This window comes from Capra hircus, chromosome 2 (genome assembly GCF_001704415.2).
Source record: "Capra hircus breed San Clemente chromosome 2, ASM170441v1, whole genome shotgun sequence".
Lineage (NCBI taxonomy): Eukaryota > Metazoa > Chordata > Mammalia > Artiodactyla > Bovidae > Capra > Capra hircus.
Genome location: NC_030809.1, coordinates 46488074 through 46505901, shown reverse-complemented (window position 1 = coordinate 46505901; position 17828 = coordinate 46488074). Strand labels below are relative to the sequence as shown.

The 17828-nt window shown below is 39.4% G+C and overlaps 1 protein-coding gene across 2 annotated transcripts; it reads left to right on the top strand.

The window, feature by feature from the left end:
• On the top strand, nucleotides 2087-15104 carry BZW1 (basic leucine zipper and W2 domains 1). 2 transcript variants are annotated; one of them, XM_005676345.3, is made up of 12 exons: nucleotides 2087-2216; nucleotides 3399-3472; nucleotides 5424-5600; nucleotides 7244-7338; nucleotides 7984-8049; nucleotides 8641-8776; nucleotides 9501-9610; nucleotides 9770-9940; nucleotides 10324-10470; nucleotides 10996-11134; nucleotides 12152-12274; nucleotides 12880-15104. In XM_005676345.3, the coding sequence occupies exons 2-12, from the start codon at nucleotides 3409-3411 to the stop codon at nucleotides 12909-12911; spliced, it is 1260 nt and encodes a 419-aa protein (XP_005676402.1). In that variant the 5' UTR covers nucleotides 2087-2216; nucleotides 3399-3408; the 3' UTR covers nucleotides 12912-15104. The 2 variants fall into 2 exon arrangements, with proteins under 2 accessions (XP_005676402.1, XP_017916579.1); XM_018061090.1 differs by lacking the exons at nucleotides 2087-2216; nucleotides 3399-3472; nucleotides 7244-7338 and having other exon boundaries at nucleotides 5523-5606.

Here is a 17828-nt window from a genome sequence, read left to right as displayed (position 1 = left end):
AAAAATTATCTATTTCTGCTTCATTAACTATGCCAAAGCCTTTGTCAGTGTGGATCACAACAAACTTGAAAATTCTTCACATGATGGGAATACCAGACCATCTCACCTGCCTCCTGAGAAATCTGTATGCAGGCCTAGAAGCAACAGCTAGAACCGGACATGGAACAACACACTGGTTCCAAATTGGGAAAGGAGTACATCAAGGCTGTATATTGTCACCCTGCTTGTTTAACTTATATGCAGAGTACATCATGCAAAATGCAGGCTGGATGAAGCACAAGCTGGAATCAAGATTGCCTCGAGAAATATCAACAACCTCAGATACGAAGATGACACAACCCTTACGGCAGAACTCAAAGAGGAACTAAAGAGCTTCTTGATGAAAGGACAATGAAAAGGCTGGGTTAAAACTGAACATTCAAAAAAGTAAGATCATCACTTCACGGCAAATAGATGGGAAACAATGGAACAGTGACAGACTATTTTCTTGGGCTCCAAAATCACTGCAGATGGTGACTGTAGCCATGAAATTAAAAGACACTTGGCTCCTTGAAAGAAAAGCTATGACCAACCTAGAGAGCAGATTAAAAAACAGAGACATTTGCCAACGAAGGTCCAGCTGGTCAAAACTATGGTTTTCCCAGTAGTCATGTTCAGATGTGAGAGATGGACCATAAAGAAAGCTCAACGGTGAGGAACTGATGCTTTTGAACTGTGGTGTTCAGAAGACTCTTGAGTCCCTTGGACTTCAAGGAGATCCAACCAGTGCATCCTAAAGGAAATCAGTCCTGAATATTCATTGACTGATACTGAAGCTCCAATACTTTGGCCACCTGATGCAAAGAACTGACTCAGTGGAAAAGACTCTGATATTGAGAAAGACTGAAGACACGAGAAGGGGACGACAGAGGATGAGATGGTTGGATGGCATCACCGACTGGATGGACATGAGTTTGAGCAAGCTTGCGGAGCTGGTGATGGACAGGGAGGCCTGGCAATGCTATGCTGCAGTCCATGGGGTCACAGAGTCGGACAGGACTGAGCAACTGAACTGGTAGGAGACTAAGGAAGCAGATGAAAAAGCAAACAACTAATGTACAAACGGAGTAAAAATAAAACCTATATCCTGAAGACACTGTGCATCTCTATTTGTCCAGGTTTGTAACTGCCACAGTGCTTTTCGCACACACTATGTTACTGTTCCCCAGCTCTCTGATGACACATCCTCTAATTCGATAGTATGTGCGAAAAGCACTGTGGATGTTAGACACCTGGACAAAGCATCAATTCTTCGGCGCTGAGCTTTCTTTATGGTCCCGTGACTGGCAGCATTAAGCATCAAAAGGAACTTGTTAGAAATGCACATTCTTGGGTTCCACACCGATGGGATTCAGGTGAGTCTCAGCAGCGCGTTTCAACAAATCCTCCAGCGCATCTGATGATCTCCAAGTTCCCACAATCATCACACTCAGGAGGGAACTACGGAGACCACTGCAAGGATGGCGGCCACAGTCGGAGGACCAGACTTCCTTCTGATCCCTACCTGGATTTTCCTCGCTCCTAGCAGTGGTAGTACATGACCCCACCCAGCCACCATCGCGGAGCAATGTTTTCCCGCTTTGGACTTAGCCTGTGCAAGCCCTTTCCAACTTCAGCCAGAGAAGAGGCCACAAAAGAACTCCTTACTAAACTCCGCTCCCACCCACGAACGTCCTGGGCGTCCCCAGCCTTCCGGCTTCAACTTCCGGCGCAGGGGGAGGGTGTGGGAGGGGGAGTGGGTGGAAGGGTCGGTGCGGAAGGGACTCGGGACGGACGTATCCAACTTCCTCGGCACCGGCGGGGGTGGCGGGGGGATATTCCTTCTCCCAACCCCCTCCAGGTGCTAACTAAGAGGCTGGAGGACACGGCGGTGGAAGAAAGATGGGCTAGTCTAGTCTAGTGTCCGGGAGATCGGGGACCCAATAAAAGAATAAAGAATCTTTGAAAATCACGTTCGCTTCCTTTCCCACCCCAGGCCGCTGAGCCGTGATCCAGGAGGGGTGGAGAAGGGTGGGTAGGGCACCGGAGGAAGAAATCTCGCGATAGGAGACCGGCCTGGGCGGGGGTGGCACCTCTTCCCTCCTCCTCCTCGCGTTAGTTCCGGTAGCAGAGGAGACACCGCCGCAGTTGCTGCCACCTCCGGGGTTTCTGGCTCTTTTCTCATCGCCTTAAATTCGGTGAGACGCGGGGCTTGCTCATCTCGGGCCGAGATTGCGGGCTCTAGTTGTTGGGTAGAGGGTGAGGGAGCCGGTGAGTCCTTTGCGGCCGGATTTGGATGGGCCCGGGCGGAGGCCGCCGCATGAAGCCGGACCAGATCTCGAGGTTGGAGTCAGGGGTCGGAGCCGCTGCTCCAGCGGGGAGATCGAGAGGCGGCTGCCCGGGCCGGAACGCGGGGCGCGGTGTGCCCCGCGGCTCCACGGACGGAGGCAGTGGGCGAGGCAGGCCCTCGTCCAGCCCTGTCCGGCCTGGGTAACAAAGCCGCCGCGGCCTCTGTTGGGTGATGTACGCGTGGGGGGTTCCGGCGGGCGGGGCGGAGGGGCCGCCACCACCACTGCGGCCGCCTCCACCGCCGCTGCTTTCGCTGGAGGGCGGGCGGATGTACGGGGCGGCGGGGCCCCCGGCGCGAAGCGCCTCGGCGCCTTTGGTCCGCTCGTTGCGGCGGCCGCCACCGCCGACCACGGGGTCAGTGGAGAAGGGGCTGCGGGCGAGGAGCAGCCCTTGGGCGGGGTGTGGATTATCCGTCGCTGGGCTGGAGGCCCGGGAAGGGTTGAATGGGGAGACACGTGCCCGGGCATGAGGCTTGCCTTGTAAGGGATGGGGCGGAGGAGGCTAGGCCCGCTCTCAGCCACCTTTTGCCGGCTGGAGTGGTGCAAGCGACCGCTACGGTCCCGGGCACGACTTGAGGGTAGGGTAGTGCTGCCCTCGGATGAAGGGATTAGCTTTCTGATAGCGTCTTTAAGTTGACATACATGTTTTGGATACCTGCTGATCACGGTGGTCGTTTCTGTTAGCCCTCTGTGGTGCTCAGAGTAGTGGAAGATGAAGGCGAATTTAAACAGGAACGAGGAGGAGACTGCTTATGACGGGTGGTTTGCCACTAGTCGCAGTGGCGCTGTGAAGTCATTTAAAAGTGGCCTTCACATTTCATCTTTAAAGAGGTTTTTGTAGGGAGAAATGCAGGTTTTGAACTTACATTTAATCAAGCAAAGGTAATTCTTTGTGCCCGTCCCACGTCTATTGCTAGGCTGAAAGTGTATGTTCTATGTAGTTTATCCGTGACTAGGCCAAGGTTTGATGGTTTGTTTTTAAAATGGATGTTATGGCACTGATATTTTTAAGGCCTTATTTTCCCCCCTTAGGGTGTCTTTTATGAATAATCAAAAGCAGCAAAAGCCAACGCTATCAGGCCAGCGTTTTAAAACCAGAAAAAGAGGTAAATATTTATATTTTAATATCTTCTCTTCAGACCTCCAGAATAACTTATATCTTGGTTCCTCTGGCAGGCTATTGCTTAGTATTAAAACTTAAAGGGAAACTACCAGAAAGGAGCTTGAATTTGTAGTTGACTGCCATTTCAGATATACCCTTACTGTTTCTACTGCCTTTAAGATTTGTGATATCAACATAGATATATCTAAGCAGGCTAGTAATTGTCTTTATTGTGAACATACAGTGACTCTGAACAAAAAAAAGTATGGACTTCAGGGCTTCATTTTCACTCGCTAAATTTCATTTAAGCAAGATTTTGCTTGAGAGAAAAGGTCAGTTTATAAAAGGAGAACTCCTAATGTGATTACTAGTTTCATCCAAGCTATGTGAACATTTGTGAGAGAAAAATCAGACTTTAACCCATGGAAGTTAATTATGGAACAGAGTTCACATTGCACTGTCTTTTGAAACTATTTCCTCACAGACTTAGGTTTTTGTTCTAAAGCACAAGGATTGCATTAACTACTTGTATTTTATTAGATACTTTGGTGAATATTGAATACTGTAGCAACTCCTGATACAAAGTTAAATGAGATGTGGTCTCAGATATATTTTGTCTTAGCTTTAATGTTTTACCCCTAAACTTTTCAATGTTATTGCTCAAAAGTACATATTGACCTTATCTTACAGGAAACTTTTAGGAAATAAAGAACTGGGTTGGCTACTGGTTATAAATTATGTTTTTCAACCCTGAGTGGCAGACACTTTGAGATATATATTACAGAATCTTTTTATAATTTCTAATTGTAGCCTGCCGCCTTACAGCAGGGAACGAGTGTTTTGATTCTAGTCTTTGAAGATTCATTAAGTTTTAGGCCAGTAAATTTTCTCAAGAGGAAGAATAGTTGGGAACCAGAACAATTCTATCATGGAAAAGCCTGTATATGTTATCTGGTATAATACATTATTTAATAGTTTTAGTATTGTTGTTAGTATCAGGAAGATATGTCACTTCCCCAGTTGCAGGTTGAGATTACTCATGGTCTCTTAATTCTTAATAATTGGATCCTGATTTGCCTGGGACTGAATAGAGTTCCCAGGACATAGGCCTTTCAGTGTTGCAAACAAGGAAACTCCTAGGCAAACTTTGGTCACCCTAGTGCTATGTTGAAATTAAGACATCATCTAACCTAGATAGGGAGATCAAAGGCTACCCTGGAGTGTGTGACGGCAGCACAGTAAAGGCTGGGTATATACCCAAGGCACTGTTGAGTGTGCTTTCTATTTTATTTATGTTATTTCATATTCAGAACAACTTCATGAGATGGATCCTACTCTTAATCACCGTTTACCTCAGGAACATTCAGACATGAAGAATGCACCAAGTTGCTCAACTTCAGATAGCAAAGTGCTGATCTCAGTTTAAATCAGGCAGTTTAAATCCAGAGCCCCTACTCATAACTGCAAGTATTAGAGTTTTTTTTTTTTTTTTTTTTTTTTAAGTAGAAAGTGTTATGGTCATTTAAAGAAAATCAAGAGGTGTCCCTACTTAGACAAAATTTCACTCAGGAATAAAGTTTACCTGAAGTATAGAAGATACCCTGAATTTCACACATTCCAGGTGGAAATTGTCTCCTAGCAGTAGGAACACACCAGCTCATTTAGGTCACTTGGGAGACCTGCGTGAAAAAATAGAGAGAAGCCGTACACTTCTTGTGATAGGCAGTCCTGCCCTGCACTCGCAGAGGTGCAACTTGCAAAGGATATGTGTTTAGTCTCCTGTTGTGTTTGCTTGTGTTACAGGTCTTAGGCAATTAAATAGCGTTTGTTTTTTCCAGATATTGAAATAAGTGAAATGATAATGAATGTGGTTAACTTACTCAGTAGTTACAGCTTCATAAGGCAGTGGTTTCGTGCCCTTTTAAAACTTAAATGTTTTGGGGTTTTCCCTCCAGATGAAAAAGAGAGGTTTGACCCTACTCAGTTTCAAGACTGCATTATTCAAGGCTTAACTGAAACTGGTACTGATTTGGAAGCAGTAGCAAAGTTTCTTGATGCTTCTGGAGCAAAACTTGATTACCGACGATATGCAGAAACACTCTTTGACATTCTGGTGGCTGGCGGAATGCTGGGTAAGTGTCTGGGTCTTGTGGGAAGAGTGTTGTATGGGGATTATGTAAAACCCAGCATATGAACTGTTCGACAGACATATCAAATCAGGATGGCTTTGTTTGTGTTTGTTTTCTTTTTTTCTAACCCCCTTAGGATTTTCACTTTTTTTTTTTTTCTTCTCAAATTATAGTAAATTTGCAGATTGCCTTGCTGTGTATAGCTTTATATTTGAAATCCATAATAGAATCATAACATTTGGGGAAGACTTTTCAGTCTGATACATAAGTCCCAAAACGTCTGTCATAGGTGATTTTTCCAACTTGTGTTTGCATACTCTCAGTTAATGAAGAAATCCGTATCTCTTGTTCTGTCTTACCAAATACTTTATACAGACAACCCTCTATATCCAAGGTTCCACATCCATGGATTCGACCCAACTGTGGATCAAAAATTTTCCGGGGAGGAGCAGAAAGTTCCAAAAAGCACAACTTGCATTTTCCATATCCAGCAACTGTTTTTCAGCATGCATTTACATTGTATTTGATATTACATACAACCTAGAGACCATTAAAATATACAGAAGGATAAATGCAGGTTGTATACAACTACTATGCCCCTGGTAACCCTGGTTCAATTCCTGGGTTGGGGAGATCCCCTGGAGAAGGGATAGCCTACCCACTCCAGTATTCATGGGCTTCCCTGGTGGCTCAGGTAGTAAAGAATCTGCCTGCAATGCAGGAGACCTGGGTTTGATCCCTGGGTTGGGAAGATCCCCTGGAGGAGGGCATGGCAACCCACTCCAGTATTCTGGCCTGGAGAATCCCCAGGGAGAAAGGATCCTGGCGGGTTACAGTCAGTTGGTTCACAAAAGAGTCAGACACAACTGAGTGACTAAGCACGCACATTCCCTTTTATATAAGGGACTTGAGTATTGACAGATTTTGGTGTCCACTAGAGTCCTAGAGCCAATTCAGGACAGTACTATACCTGAGTCCATAGGATGGCAGAGTTGAACACAACTTAGCAATTGGACAACAAGTAACTGAAGCCTGATTCTGCACTCTTCTGTGTATCTTCTATGATAGCCACTATCACTTAGAATGTGCCAAGTACAAATTGAGAGGTTCAAATACACATTGGATTTTGAAGACAATGTTAAATAGAATAAGACGTCTTAATAACACTTTGAATACTAAAATGGTAATATTTTTGATGTGTTGGGTTAAAATATATCAAAATTAATTTCACTTCTTATTTTTAATGTGGCTGCTAGGAGATTTAGAATTACATTATGTGGCTCGCATTATATTTCTACTCATAGCCCTGCTAATTTACTCCTGCCCTCACTCTCAGCAGCTCAGGATATCTTAGCAGAATGTGCTACTTAGTTATATATCCTCCATTGATGCTGGTAATTTCATTTCCATGGCTCCCTAAAGTATTCCAAAATGTTTTCACAGTAACATTGTATTGAACCTCACACCAGGCTGCTGGAATGAGAACTCTTACTTGTGTACATGCAGAATGGAGGCTTAGAGAGGCTTCCATAGCTTGCATGTAGTCAAACAGTTGCTCAGTGGTGGAACTGTGAAATCAGAAAGGTTGAAATAATAAATAATTTTAAATGAATGACATTACAATTTTTTTGTAAAATATACTTTAGCCCCAGGTGGTACACTGGCAGATGACATGATGCGTACAGATGTCTGTGTGTTTGCAGCACAAGAAGATCTAGAGACCATGCAAGCATTTGCTCAGGTGAATTAAACTTTACATAATTCAGTTAGCTGTTATCCATCTGGCTAATGTTTAAGGAATAGTCTGCTTTCAAGAGGTTGGTGGCAGAAAGTTGAAGGAATTTGAGCTGAAAGTTTAGAGGTGTTCTTGGTATACAGTATGATTTGGAAACTTCAAAATGCATTGAAGAAAAAAATTGAATTACTTTTCCTTTTCTTGTTTTTTTTTTTTTTTCCTAGAATTAATCCTTTTTTTTTTTTTTTTTTTTTAAGGAAAAAAAGTCTCATTTAAAAGTTCATACAAGTGCATCTAACCTAGGGGTTGTTGTCTTTGTCATTCAGAAAGTAGAACTATATTTTATGATCTTCTGTTAATATCCTACAGATAGGTAAATGACTTGTATTTGAGCAGGAATTAATTTGTGCTTTGATACTTTGGCAATAAAAGTCTATTGGGGCTGGTAATTAAAGTGTTAACATTATTGGTATATTATAGGATTTCAGAAAGGACAAGACTTCCTAAGCTGATTAAACATCTAATGAAAGGTTCATTTCTTTGCTGTTCTAGAGATACTGTGGAGAGGTCTTAGTTTCCCTGATTTAGATCTTTTGGGTACCTGACATTTTTACATATGAAGTTATTCAGTTCTTTTATTAATTCTTATAGGTTTTTAACAAGTTAATCAGGCGCTACAAATACCTGGAGAAAGGTTTTGAAGATGAAGTTAAAAAGGTATGAGCAGCAATATCCTTTGTGGAAAACAAAAGGTTGGGGCCAAAGAAGGGGATGTTAAATCCTAATTCTGCCATGGTTTTGAGATAATTTTAGATATTTAGGTGCGCTGTCTTTGAAATGAAGTTTGGAGTATATCATGTAGTTTAATTTGCTGCACACTGTTTCTTAGTTCTGTGTTCAAACAAGTGGCAAAGTGGTAAAAATCCAAGTGGAGTTTGTTCAAAAGTCAGTAGCAGGTCAGAGCTAAATACCTTGACAAAGAGAAATTTACCATGCTTGCTGTCAGAGTCAGATAGTGTACATATCGGTGCACAGAAAATTTGATAAAGTTAATATTAACTCATTCAGTACTCTCAAAAGCCCTGTGAAGCAAGTTTTATTTTACACATTTACATGTGGACGAGAGGACACCGCACCAGAGGTTAAGTGTCTTGCCTAAGATTATTCAGCTAGTGAGCATTATAACTGAGATATAAACTTGAGTGATTAGACCTCAGAGCCCATAGTTTTAACCAATATAAAATGCTTTACTGCTTCTTTTTATATAATACAGTTGCTCTTTTAACCCTTGACTATTTACCTTTATAGCTGCTGCTGTTCTTAAAGGGTTTTTCAGAGTCGGAAAGGAACAAGCTGGCTATGTTGACTGGTGTTCTTCTGGCTAATGGAACACTTAATGCATCCATTCTTAATAGCCTTTACAATGAGAATTTGGTTAAAGAAGGTAATCAACCTTTCATAAATGGATAATCTCTAGTTGGCTGAGAGTGGTGTGGATGAGAGCATAAAAGATGAACTGATATAAAAGTTAGGATATAGTTTGTGTAGATTTGACTTGTGTGATAGTGATAGTTTTTTTAACTAGTATCCTTGAATTTAATTGGTTCATTTTAATTCAGTCATTTAATGTATAACTTTAGCATTTAGACACACACCAAATATCCAGGGTCTAGACAAAATGTGATTGATTGTAAAGTGAAAATAGAAATGCTGTGGAAACCCAAAGAGATTAATTCCAATTGGGAAACTTAGGAACATTTTGAATAGAGAAAATGGGGGAAATGGCAAGCCGAAAAGAAAAACAAGTTCCCTTTTATGATAATCCATAGTTAAATTGTTCTGTACAGTAACTGAAAAGCTAACTTTTTTTTTTACTTTGATTACTGAGTATTTAACATGCCTCAATGTAATTCTCAGAACAACTCTGTCAAATGTAAGAGTTGTCACTCTCATTTTACACATCAGAAAAATCTAACTTGACTAACAGTACACAACTAACAAGTGGCAGAATAGAGAAGTTGAAATGGGTTGGTCAACAGTGGCAGAGGGAAGTTTGGGGATAAAGTGAATAATTCTGTGTGCTGGACCTTCAGAGAGAGGACATGGGGAGACAAAGTCATTGAAACCCAAGAAAGTACTTCTGTTAAATAAGCTCTGTTTTTCTACAGGGGTTTCAGCAGCTTTTGCTGTAAAGCTCTTTAAATCATGGATAAATGAAAAAGATATCAATGCAGTAGCTGCAAGTCTTCGGAAAGTGAGCATGGATAACAGACTGATGGTTTGTGACTTTTCATTCTTCACTTTCTTGACAACACTTAAGGAAAATGTGCCGGCAGCTCTCCCATTTTTAATCTGTGAGAAGAGGGAAAGTGTTTTTTTGTTTTTTTTTTGTTTAATGATTTGAAAACCATTTAACCAGATTAAATTCTCATTTCAGGAACTTTTTCCTGCCAATAAACAAAGCGTTGAACACTTCACAAAGTATTTTACTGAGGCAGGCTTGAAGGAGCTTTCAGAATATGTTCGGAATCAGCAAACCATAGGAGCTCGTAAGGAACTCCAGAAAGAACTTCAAGAACAGATGTCCCGTGGTGATCCGTTTAAGGATGTAAGTATTTTACCAGAGTGAGTTTTAATAATAGCTGTAGAATGTTATGCTGAGGCTTTGCCTCAGTCTTTTTCATATTTGGTGCCTTACATGTGCCCCCAGATCCAAATAGTTGGGGATTTTGTAGGGTGCAGGCCAATAGACAGACCTTTCTGTTTTCGTCATGGGCTTTTCTTAGGTAGTTTGCCTGTGTGTAACGTAAGGTGTAGAAGTCTGTACCTTCTGGTTTTAAAAGTTGTGTGGTTGTATGTGGTCTCCCGGTCATTGCTAGTTGCATGGAAAGGTCTTCATGCTTTTTTATAAGTTTGATATGTATAGTATCAAACTTAGTTCTGTACTAAATATCATACTTACTTCTGTACGAAATTTGGATTATTTTGCAGATAATTTTGTATGTCAAGGAAGAAATGAAAAAAAACAACATCCCAGAACCCGTTGTCATTGGAATAGTATGGTCCAGCGTAATGAGCACTGTGGAATGGAACAAAAAAGAGGAGCTTGTAGCAGAGCAAGCCATCAAGCACTTGAAGGTATTAGAACTGTGCCTGATAAAACATTACTTTTGTAAGTGGGGATAAGTGTACAGTGAGTGTACTTTTCCAAAAGGATTTATCATATCCTATGGTTTCTGGAGGTAAACCACCAGTAAGTAGACAAATAACATGTTAAATATTGGTGATAACCTTTTAAAAAGTCTTAACTTGGGCTTTCAGGATAAAAACTAATACATGTTTAAAAGTAGCTTAAGCTTGTAATTTGGTGTTTGCTTTTGAAAGAATATTGAAAAATAGGAGGATTCTCTCTTTTTTCCCTTTAAAATACTAAGATTGTAGTCGCAGTTATCTGAAATTCTTGGTTTAGTATTGCCTCTTTGATTTAAATGCTTAAGAGATTTTTCTGCCTTAAAAAAAAAAAAAAAAACTTCCACTAAATAGAATATATAATGATTGTAAAAGATGAGTTGTGGTCTGTCTTTTAGGAGTTTGTACTGCATGTGCAAATTCAGTACAGCATTGTACTGAATGACTGAATCTTTTCTCCTTTCCCTTTAAAAGCAATACAGCCCTCTACTTGCTGCCTTTACAACTCAAGGTCAGTCTGAGCTGACTCTGTTACTGAAGATTCAGGAGTACTGCTATGACAACATTCATTTCATGAAAGCCTTCCAGAAAATAGTGGTGCTTTTTTATAAAGGTAATTTAAATTTTGAATTTTGTTAATACGTTTATTGCAAAGCCTAGAAAACTCAAAATAATTCTAACAAGTAGTTCTCTGAACATCAGCACCCTAAAGTATTTCACTCTAATCGTAGGGCTGAGTTGTCTGATATAATTGGATACATTTTTAGTGCATTATTATTAAAACATGTGTAAAGCCTTCTTGATGAGCCTCAGACTTCACCTGCTGCAGTCCTCTTCCCCAGACAAAAGATTTTCTTGGTTCCCATATTTTAAACCTAGAGGCCTATCTGCATCCCCAGATTTTTTTTTTTTTAAGCGCCCTGTGCTTTGGTGATTATCAACTTGTGGTTAGATTTCCTTAAAGTATCTATACCTCCACTTACTTCCTCCAGATTGTTTAGAAATAAGTCTTTAAATCCTCATTTAATTCTGGAAAAGTTTATAAACAACTTTTAATTTTATCAATAAAACAGTGGACTTTTAAGTAAAATCACAGTACCACATGTAAAATAATCTTTTTAATTATCTATCAATTATCCCTAATCATTTATCACAAGATTTCTCAACCTTGACACTACTGTTTTGGGCCAGAAAGCTGTTTTGTAGATGACTGTCCCATGCATTATAGAGTGTTTAACAGCATCCCTGGCATCAGCCAACAGGTACCAGTAGCACATCTCCCCAGCGCAACAACAAGCAACGTCTGTAAACATTGTCTGATGTCCCTAGGGGATCAGGTTGCCTTCAGTTGAGAGAATCACTCTTCAAGTTGATAAAGTTTCTTAGTACATGGTTCTCATTTTATCTTTTCTACTTTTCTTTTAAAAATTAATTTGTAGAAGAAACTAGCTGAGTGTTGAACACAGATTTATTTTGTAAGCAACAAAAATAATTGATTTTACTCCACATTTCAGTAAAAACAAAAATGCTCTGAAGGCATGTGCACCTTAGGGAGTTTCTGACTCTGCCTCAGTTACGGAAGTACTGTGTGAGTACTCCACAGATGTAAAGGGTGCTCTCTTCTTTACAGCTGAAGTTCTGAGTGAAGAACCCATTCTAAAATGGTATAAAGATGCACACGTTGCCAAGGGGAAGAGTGTCTTCCTTGAGCAAATGAAAAAGTTTGTAGAGTGGCTCAAAAATGCTGAAGAGGGTAAGTCTTTTCATTTGTGCAGTCTGTTTGGTAAAGCCTGAGAACTTATTTTAATGTGGACAAGAATATGTCCATACATGTCATCCTTCATTCAGATACCATTTTGTACCTAAAGTACAGATTTTTGTTCATTCATGACACACCTCCAAAAACTGATTTACTTTAAGGCAGGGGAGAAAAACTAGACTTCAAGCATTTTGATGACTTGGCCATAATACTAAAGTTCTTAGGAAAATTGAAAATTTTGAGAATGTGTGTATTAGTCAATCACTCATGTCCGACTCTGGAACCCCCTGGGCTGTAGCTTCCCAGACTCCTCTGTGCATGGAATTCTCCAGGCAAGAATACTGGAGTTGGGTTGCCATGCTCTCTGGGGGATCTTCCCAACCCTGGGACTGAACCTGGGTCTCCTGCATTGCAGGTTTATCATCTGAGCCACCAGGGAAGTCCAAATATTTATGAATTTTGAGGTTTACAGATGCATACTTTCAGATATCCTCATATGAGTAGATCATTATTAATAAAAAATTTTAAGTAAAGTTATAAATGGAACTTTTATTTTCTGATATTATGTAATGCTTGATTGCACTTTTCCCCTTTTCTAGAATCTGAGTCTGAAGCTGAAGAAGGTGACTGAATTTTGAAACTACACCCTCAGTAAAGCAAACAGGAGTTGTAGATAAAATGTCATGTCTCATGTGTCCTGGTTCTTACATCTTCCTACCTCCCTATATCAAGCATGATATAAGGGCTTTCATGGCAAATTTTATTTTAACTGTTTCTATGGTTACTGGAAATGTTGGATTTAGTTTCTAAAACCATGTTTTAGGTAGCTACAGGAGCTATAGATTTGAATCTGATGTTGCATTAGTCTTTTCAGTTATCTTCTACCTCCTGTATTTTCTACTGTAATAATGTAATTTAAGGCCTTCCACAATGAACAGTTCACTTTATTCCCTGGGTTTTCTATATAAACAGTTTTCAAGATATGATTTGGTTAAAAATAATTTGTTATAAAAATTCTGTTTGCAAATTAAACTGTAAAAGTATCCAATGTCTCAGAAGGCAATGATTTGTGTGATAATTTGATATGCCCAAAGCCCTGCTCATCAATGAAAACTATCATATACAGTAATTGAATTCATTAACATGAATCTTGAGTATATGGACCATTGCTTCCATGTTAACATTTTCTTGGCATTTTTAGCCCCAGATGTACTTGAGCTCAATTGTCTGCTCTCTGATTTTCATTCCCTAAAATGAAGCCATGGAGAACAAACTTGAAAGTAGGGTATTTGGGAAATTGTATGTGGCAAAGGTAATAGGAAGAAAAAAATTAAGCTTTTTCCCATTGAAAAACTTCTGCATTCAGTTTGTTTCTTTCCACACAAAACAAATGAATATTCTTTTCACAAAGCCATTTTCAAACATACCTTGGAAAAAGCCTTGCCATTTAAAGTATTTTACACTTATCCTGCACTTTGATTAGTGAGAGAGGACCAGAAATAGTGCGACTAAAGCAAATGACTGTACTAAACCCAGAAAATTGTTGAAAGAAAAAAGATCAGCATGTTCTAATTGGGACTCCAAATATAACTCCATATTGCCTGTTGGCTTAGCGTATTTGTTGTAGAGAGAGAAGTGCGGTGATGATGTGTTGCTACTTGGTCATGGTGGACCAGCTTCATTCTCTTCACAGGTTCATTTATGACTCAGCTATCTGGCTGTTAACCTAGTTGCCAGTTTCTTAAATTGCCATGAGCCAAATATCTCTTCTATACAGTTGATCCATTTATTTTAATGGCTGCCTTTTTAATTTCCATCTTTTCTTGCTGCTACCTGTCTTTATATGTAGTCATTAGAAAACAAAGTGTGGCCACGCTTCTTGCTGGAAAGATTTCGTGTTGAAAGTGAACACTTTGAAAGTTTTTTGACTGGTGAAAGAAACAAGCTTGGAATAATGCCACGAGAGACTTGAGTGGGAATTGCCTTTTTCAAAGGTGCCATTCTTATGAGCCAAGAATTTGTGTTTAGAAGTTTATCTTAAGGGAATAACATGTAATATAGTTTGAAATAAAGGTATAACCTTATGAAGAAGAGCATTATAATTGATACCATTGTGAAGGGGGTGAAATTGTTAATGACTTTTGATAAAGCTTTCATGCACAGGCAAAATGTATTCACTAGGTTTCTACATAGTGATCTGCTTTTACTTTGTAATTTGTAGTCCTCAAAAGACTTTTTTTAAAAAAATAAAGTCCATCCTTACACTTAGGTTTATATAGGTCAGTCTTCTTTTTTTTTTTTTTTTTTTTAATTTTTGTTTGTAAATTCCATGCTGATACCTAGTGGTAACTGTATGTTATGCGTCAGATGTATCTACTGTGTAACCATTAAACAATTGCTCTTTTCATCCTTATGACTCCCAACTTCACAGAATTCTGATGTAGCAGAAATTACATTAACATTTCTACAACCAAACCATTGCATGTTACTGCAGTACAGAGTGTACCTTGTTTATTATATACTGTGTATAGTGAAAGTGTGTGTAGTTTTCCAGAAAACTACATTATGATCTCTGTCTGATCAGTTTTTTCCTTCATAATGACAAAGTAGTGTTTACTTACTGCAATATTAACAGTAAGTGGATGTCACCTATGACAGTATAAAGAAAGGGAATGCTTTCTAAAAAGACTTAGCAGATTTTCATTCTGAATTTTAAGTGGCAATTTTGAGTCTCAGCTGCCAGTGCCAACCTCAGATATGTAAATATAGATGTTAAGATTGTACTTGTAATCATGATCCGATAAATGTTCATTGATTTTCCTAACTTGGTGTCAGTTTCTAAGGATAAGTCTCCTCTTAGATACCATAATTAAATGTGTGCTTAGAGCTGATTAAATTTCTTAATCTTAATTATTCTGGGAGTATTGTCCTAGAGACATTTATTATATTCTTAAGAAAATTGCAAAGGCCACAGGCTATTTTAACACAGCATAGTAATGGTGGGGTGAGATTTATTTCCAATTCAGTGTTTTTAAGGTTTTTTTTCTCATCAACCCTATCCCTAAAGCGTTTTAAACTTGAACAGTGCACCAATGAATTTTTTTTGGCCACACTACTTGGCTTGCAGGATCTCAGTTCCCCAACCAGGGTTTGAACCTGTGCCCTCAGCATTGAAAACGTGGAGTCCTAACCACTGGACCACCGGGGAATTCTCCCAATGAATTTTAGTATCACAGATATGCTGTATGTGTATTCTATCTGCTTTTTACATGAAAAGAGTAAGAGGGGTTTGGGGGCCCTGCTTGGGGGTGACACCACCCCCATTTGAGAAATCATACTCTAATGTATTTTTCTAAGGGGAGGACCACCTAGTGGCAGACGTTTGCATTGGCAGACATATCTTTATGTGTGTCCAAATCCTGAAGCAGTATTGTTTTCTGCCAGTTAGTAGAAAATAGCAGACCTTTGTTTTCTGCCAGTCAGCATCATTTAACAGCTGTGCTTTACATCCTTCCAGCCACAGGCATGAGACAAATCATTGCCCATTGGCTTTGGATGTCTTGATAGATTCTTGCCTGATTTAGAAATGTATTCATAATTAGACTCGTTCAGGTTCCTTCTCATCTATAAAAAACAGTTAAAATCCTAGGTGAATGATCTAATTAAAGTAGGTTATAACACATTGATAAATGGCATTGAAATTTTACCAGTGAGTCTACAGTCATATCCAAGTAAGCTGCTTGCAGGAACTGATAGAACTATTATTGGCTGGTTGAAAATGTAACATAGATGCCAAAGTTTTAGTGTACTTTATTAATACCTAGACTACTGAATTACCTTTGTAAAAATTTCCTCCAATGCTATTTACAGGTGCCATGTTAAATAGGCTATTGCATTTCTGTGACAATTCTAGTAAACTGCCTTGCTGTGATCTTTCATATAAAATATTAGTGCTCTAGTATTGATAAAGAATATGTCTATTCACCAGCCTACTGAGGCCTAATGGTTTCACATATAATTAAGAAATATGGTTTTAGATGGCTTTATATAAGCGGAATCTAGAAAATAAGTACTTTTGACTTCAAAATAATGAATTTATAATTGGCCTCTGTCTAATTGCAGTGGATTTGTACTTAAACACATTCTTGCATAATTGTATGAAATTTGGTTTGGGTCAGAAAGATTTCCAAACTCCTTTCCCTCTCTACTTTTTTTTCTTTCTATATAACTATGGCTATTAGCCACCATACCAAATCCAGTCGTTTTAATTTTCCAATGCACTTATAATCCTTTTATCTTTATTCCAAGATTATAATTTCACCTCTTAACGAATTGAAAAAAGGGTGAGAATATTTTACAAATAACAGTCAATTTCTGTCAAGTTATTAATTAACCTTCAAGTAAAGGCTTCAACTGCTTGTGCCTACTCTAGTGACCTAGAGGAGACAGTGGCAACAAATCTATTTAGTCCTTTGCTTTGTAGACTATTGAGAGGGACCAATATCTCATTAAACTGTGATACGATTAGAATGTTTATAGTTGTATTAGTGTAGGTCTGCGAACTATGCATTCAATATGTATAATGAATTTGGGGTGCTACAAAGTTATCAAATATAATTGAGTTGTTTCAGGGAATTTCCAGTCAGTGTAATAACCATTTTAAAAATATCTTAGGATGAAAATAGTTTAAACCATTTTTTTTTAAGCTGAACTCCTGAAGGCTGTGCTTCAAGTTGACTTAGAGGTAAACATTGGGGAAATACAGACTGAAGAATACTCTATACAGAAAGGTGTTCTACATTCTCTGGCATCTTAAGAATAAAATATTATCTCTGTAAGTATACTTTATTTCCATTCTAGTTAGGACTAATGGATCCTGGCATGGCAAATAGCTGAAGAATGGAGAAAACGGGATAGCTGATAATCCAGATAGTTCTTGACACTCTGAACAACCTCAAGTACAGCCGTTCAAGCCAGTAATTACATTGCTGCATTATTTCTGTGTTTAACTGTGAAATTTGCTTCTTGCCTGTACCCTTGAAATTGAATAAAATTTCATGAACTCCTTACTAATGTAAAAAGAAGAGCAATGACTTGCACTGGTTGTTGTCAGTAACCTTTGAGTGCTGGAGTTGTTGAAAACTTGGTCCTTTTCCTGGTCCTGTTTTGCCTTCGTGTTTAAAATGCCATCAAAAAGGCCTGTGCCCTCAGAAGACAATTATCTCCAGATAATGTTTGCTTTCATTTGACTCACCTATACTTCAAATTCCCATCCAAACCTGTGCACATTCAAAAAATGCCATCTACCCTCTCCAGAAAGCTTCAGGTCCCTTCTCTTTCCTTCTCACATCTAACAGATTAAATACTGCCCATTCCAATTACAAGATCACTTCTCTCCAAAGCCATTACCTGAATTGAAGCCATCAGCATCTCTACGGAGAAGGTAATGGCTCCCCACTCCAGTACTCTTGCCTGGAAAATCCAATGGATGGAGGAGCTTGGTGGGCTGCAGTCCATGGGGTCGCTGAGAGTTGGACACGACTCAGTG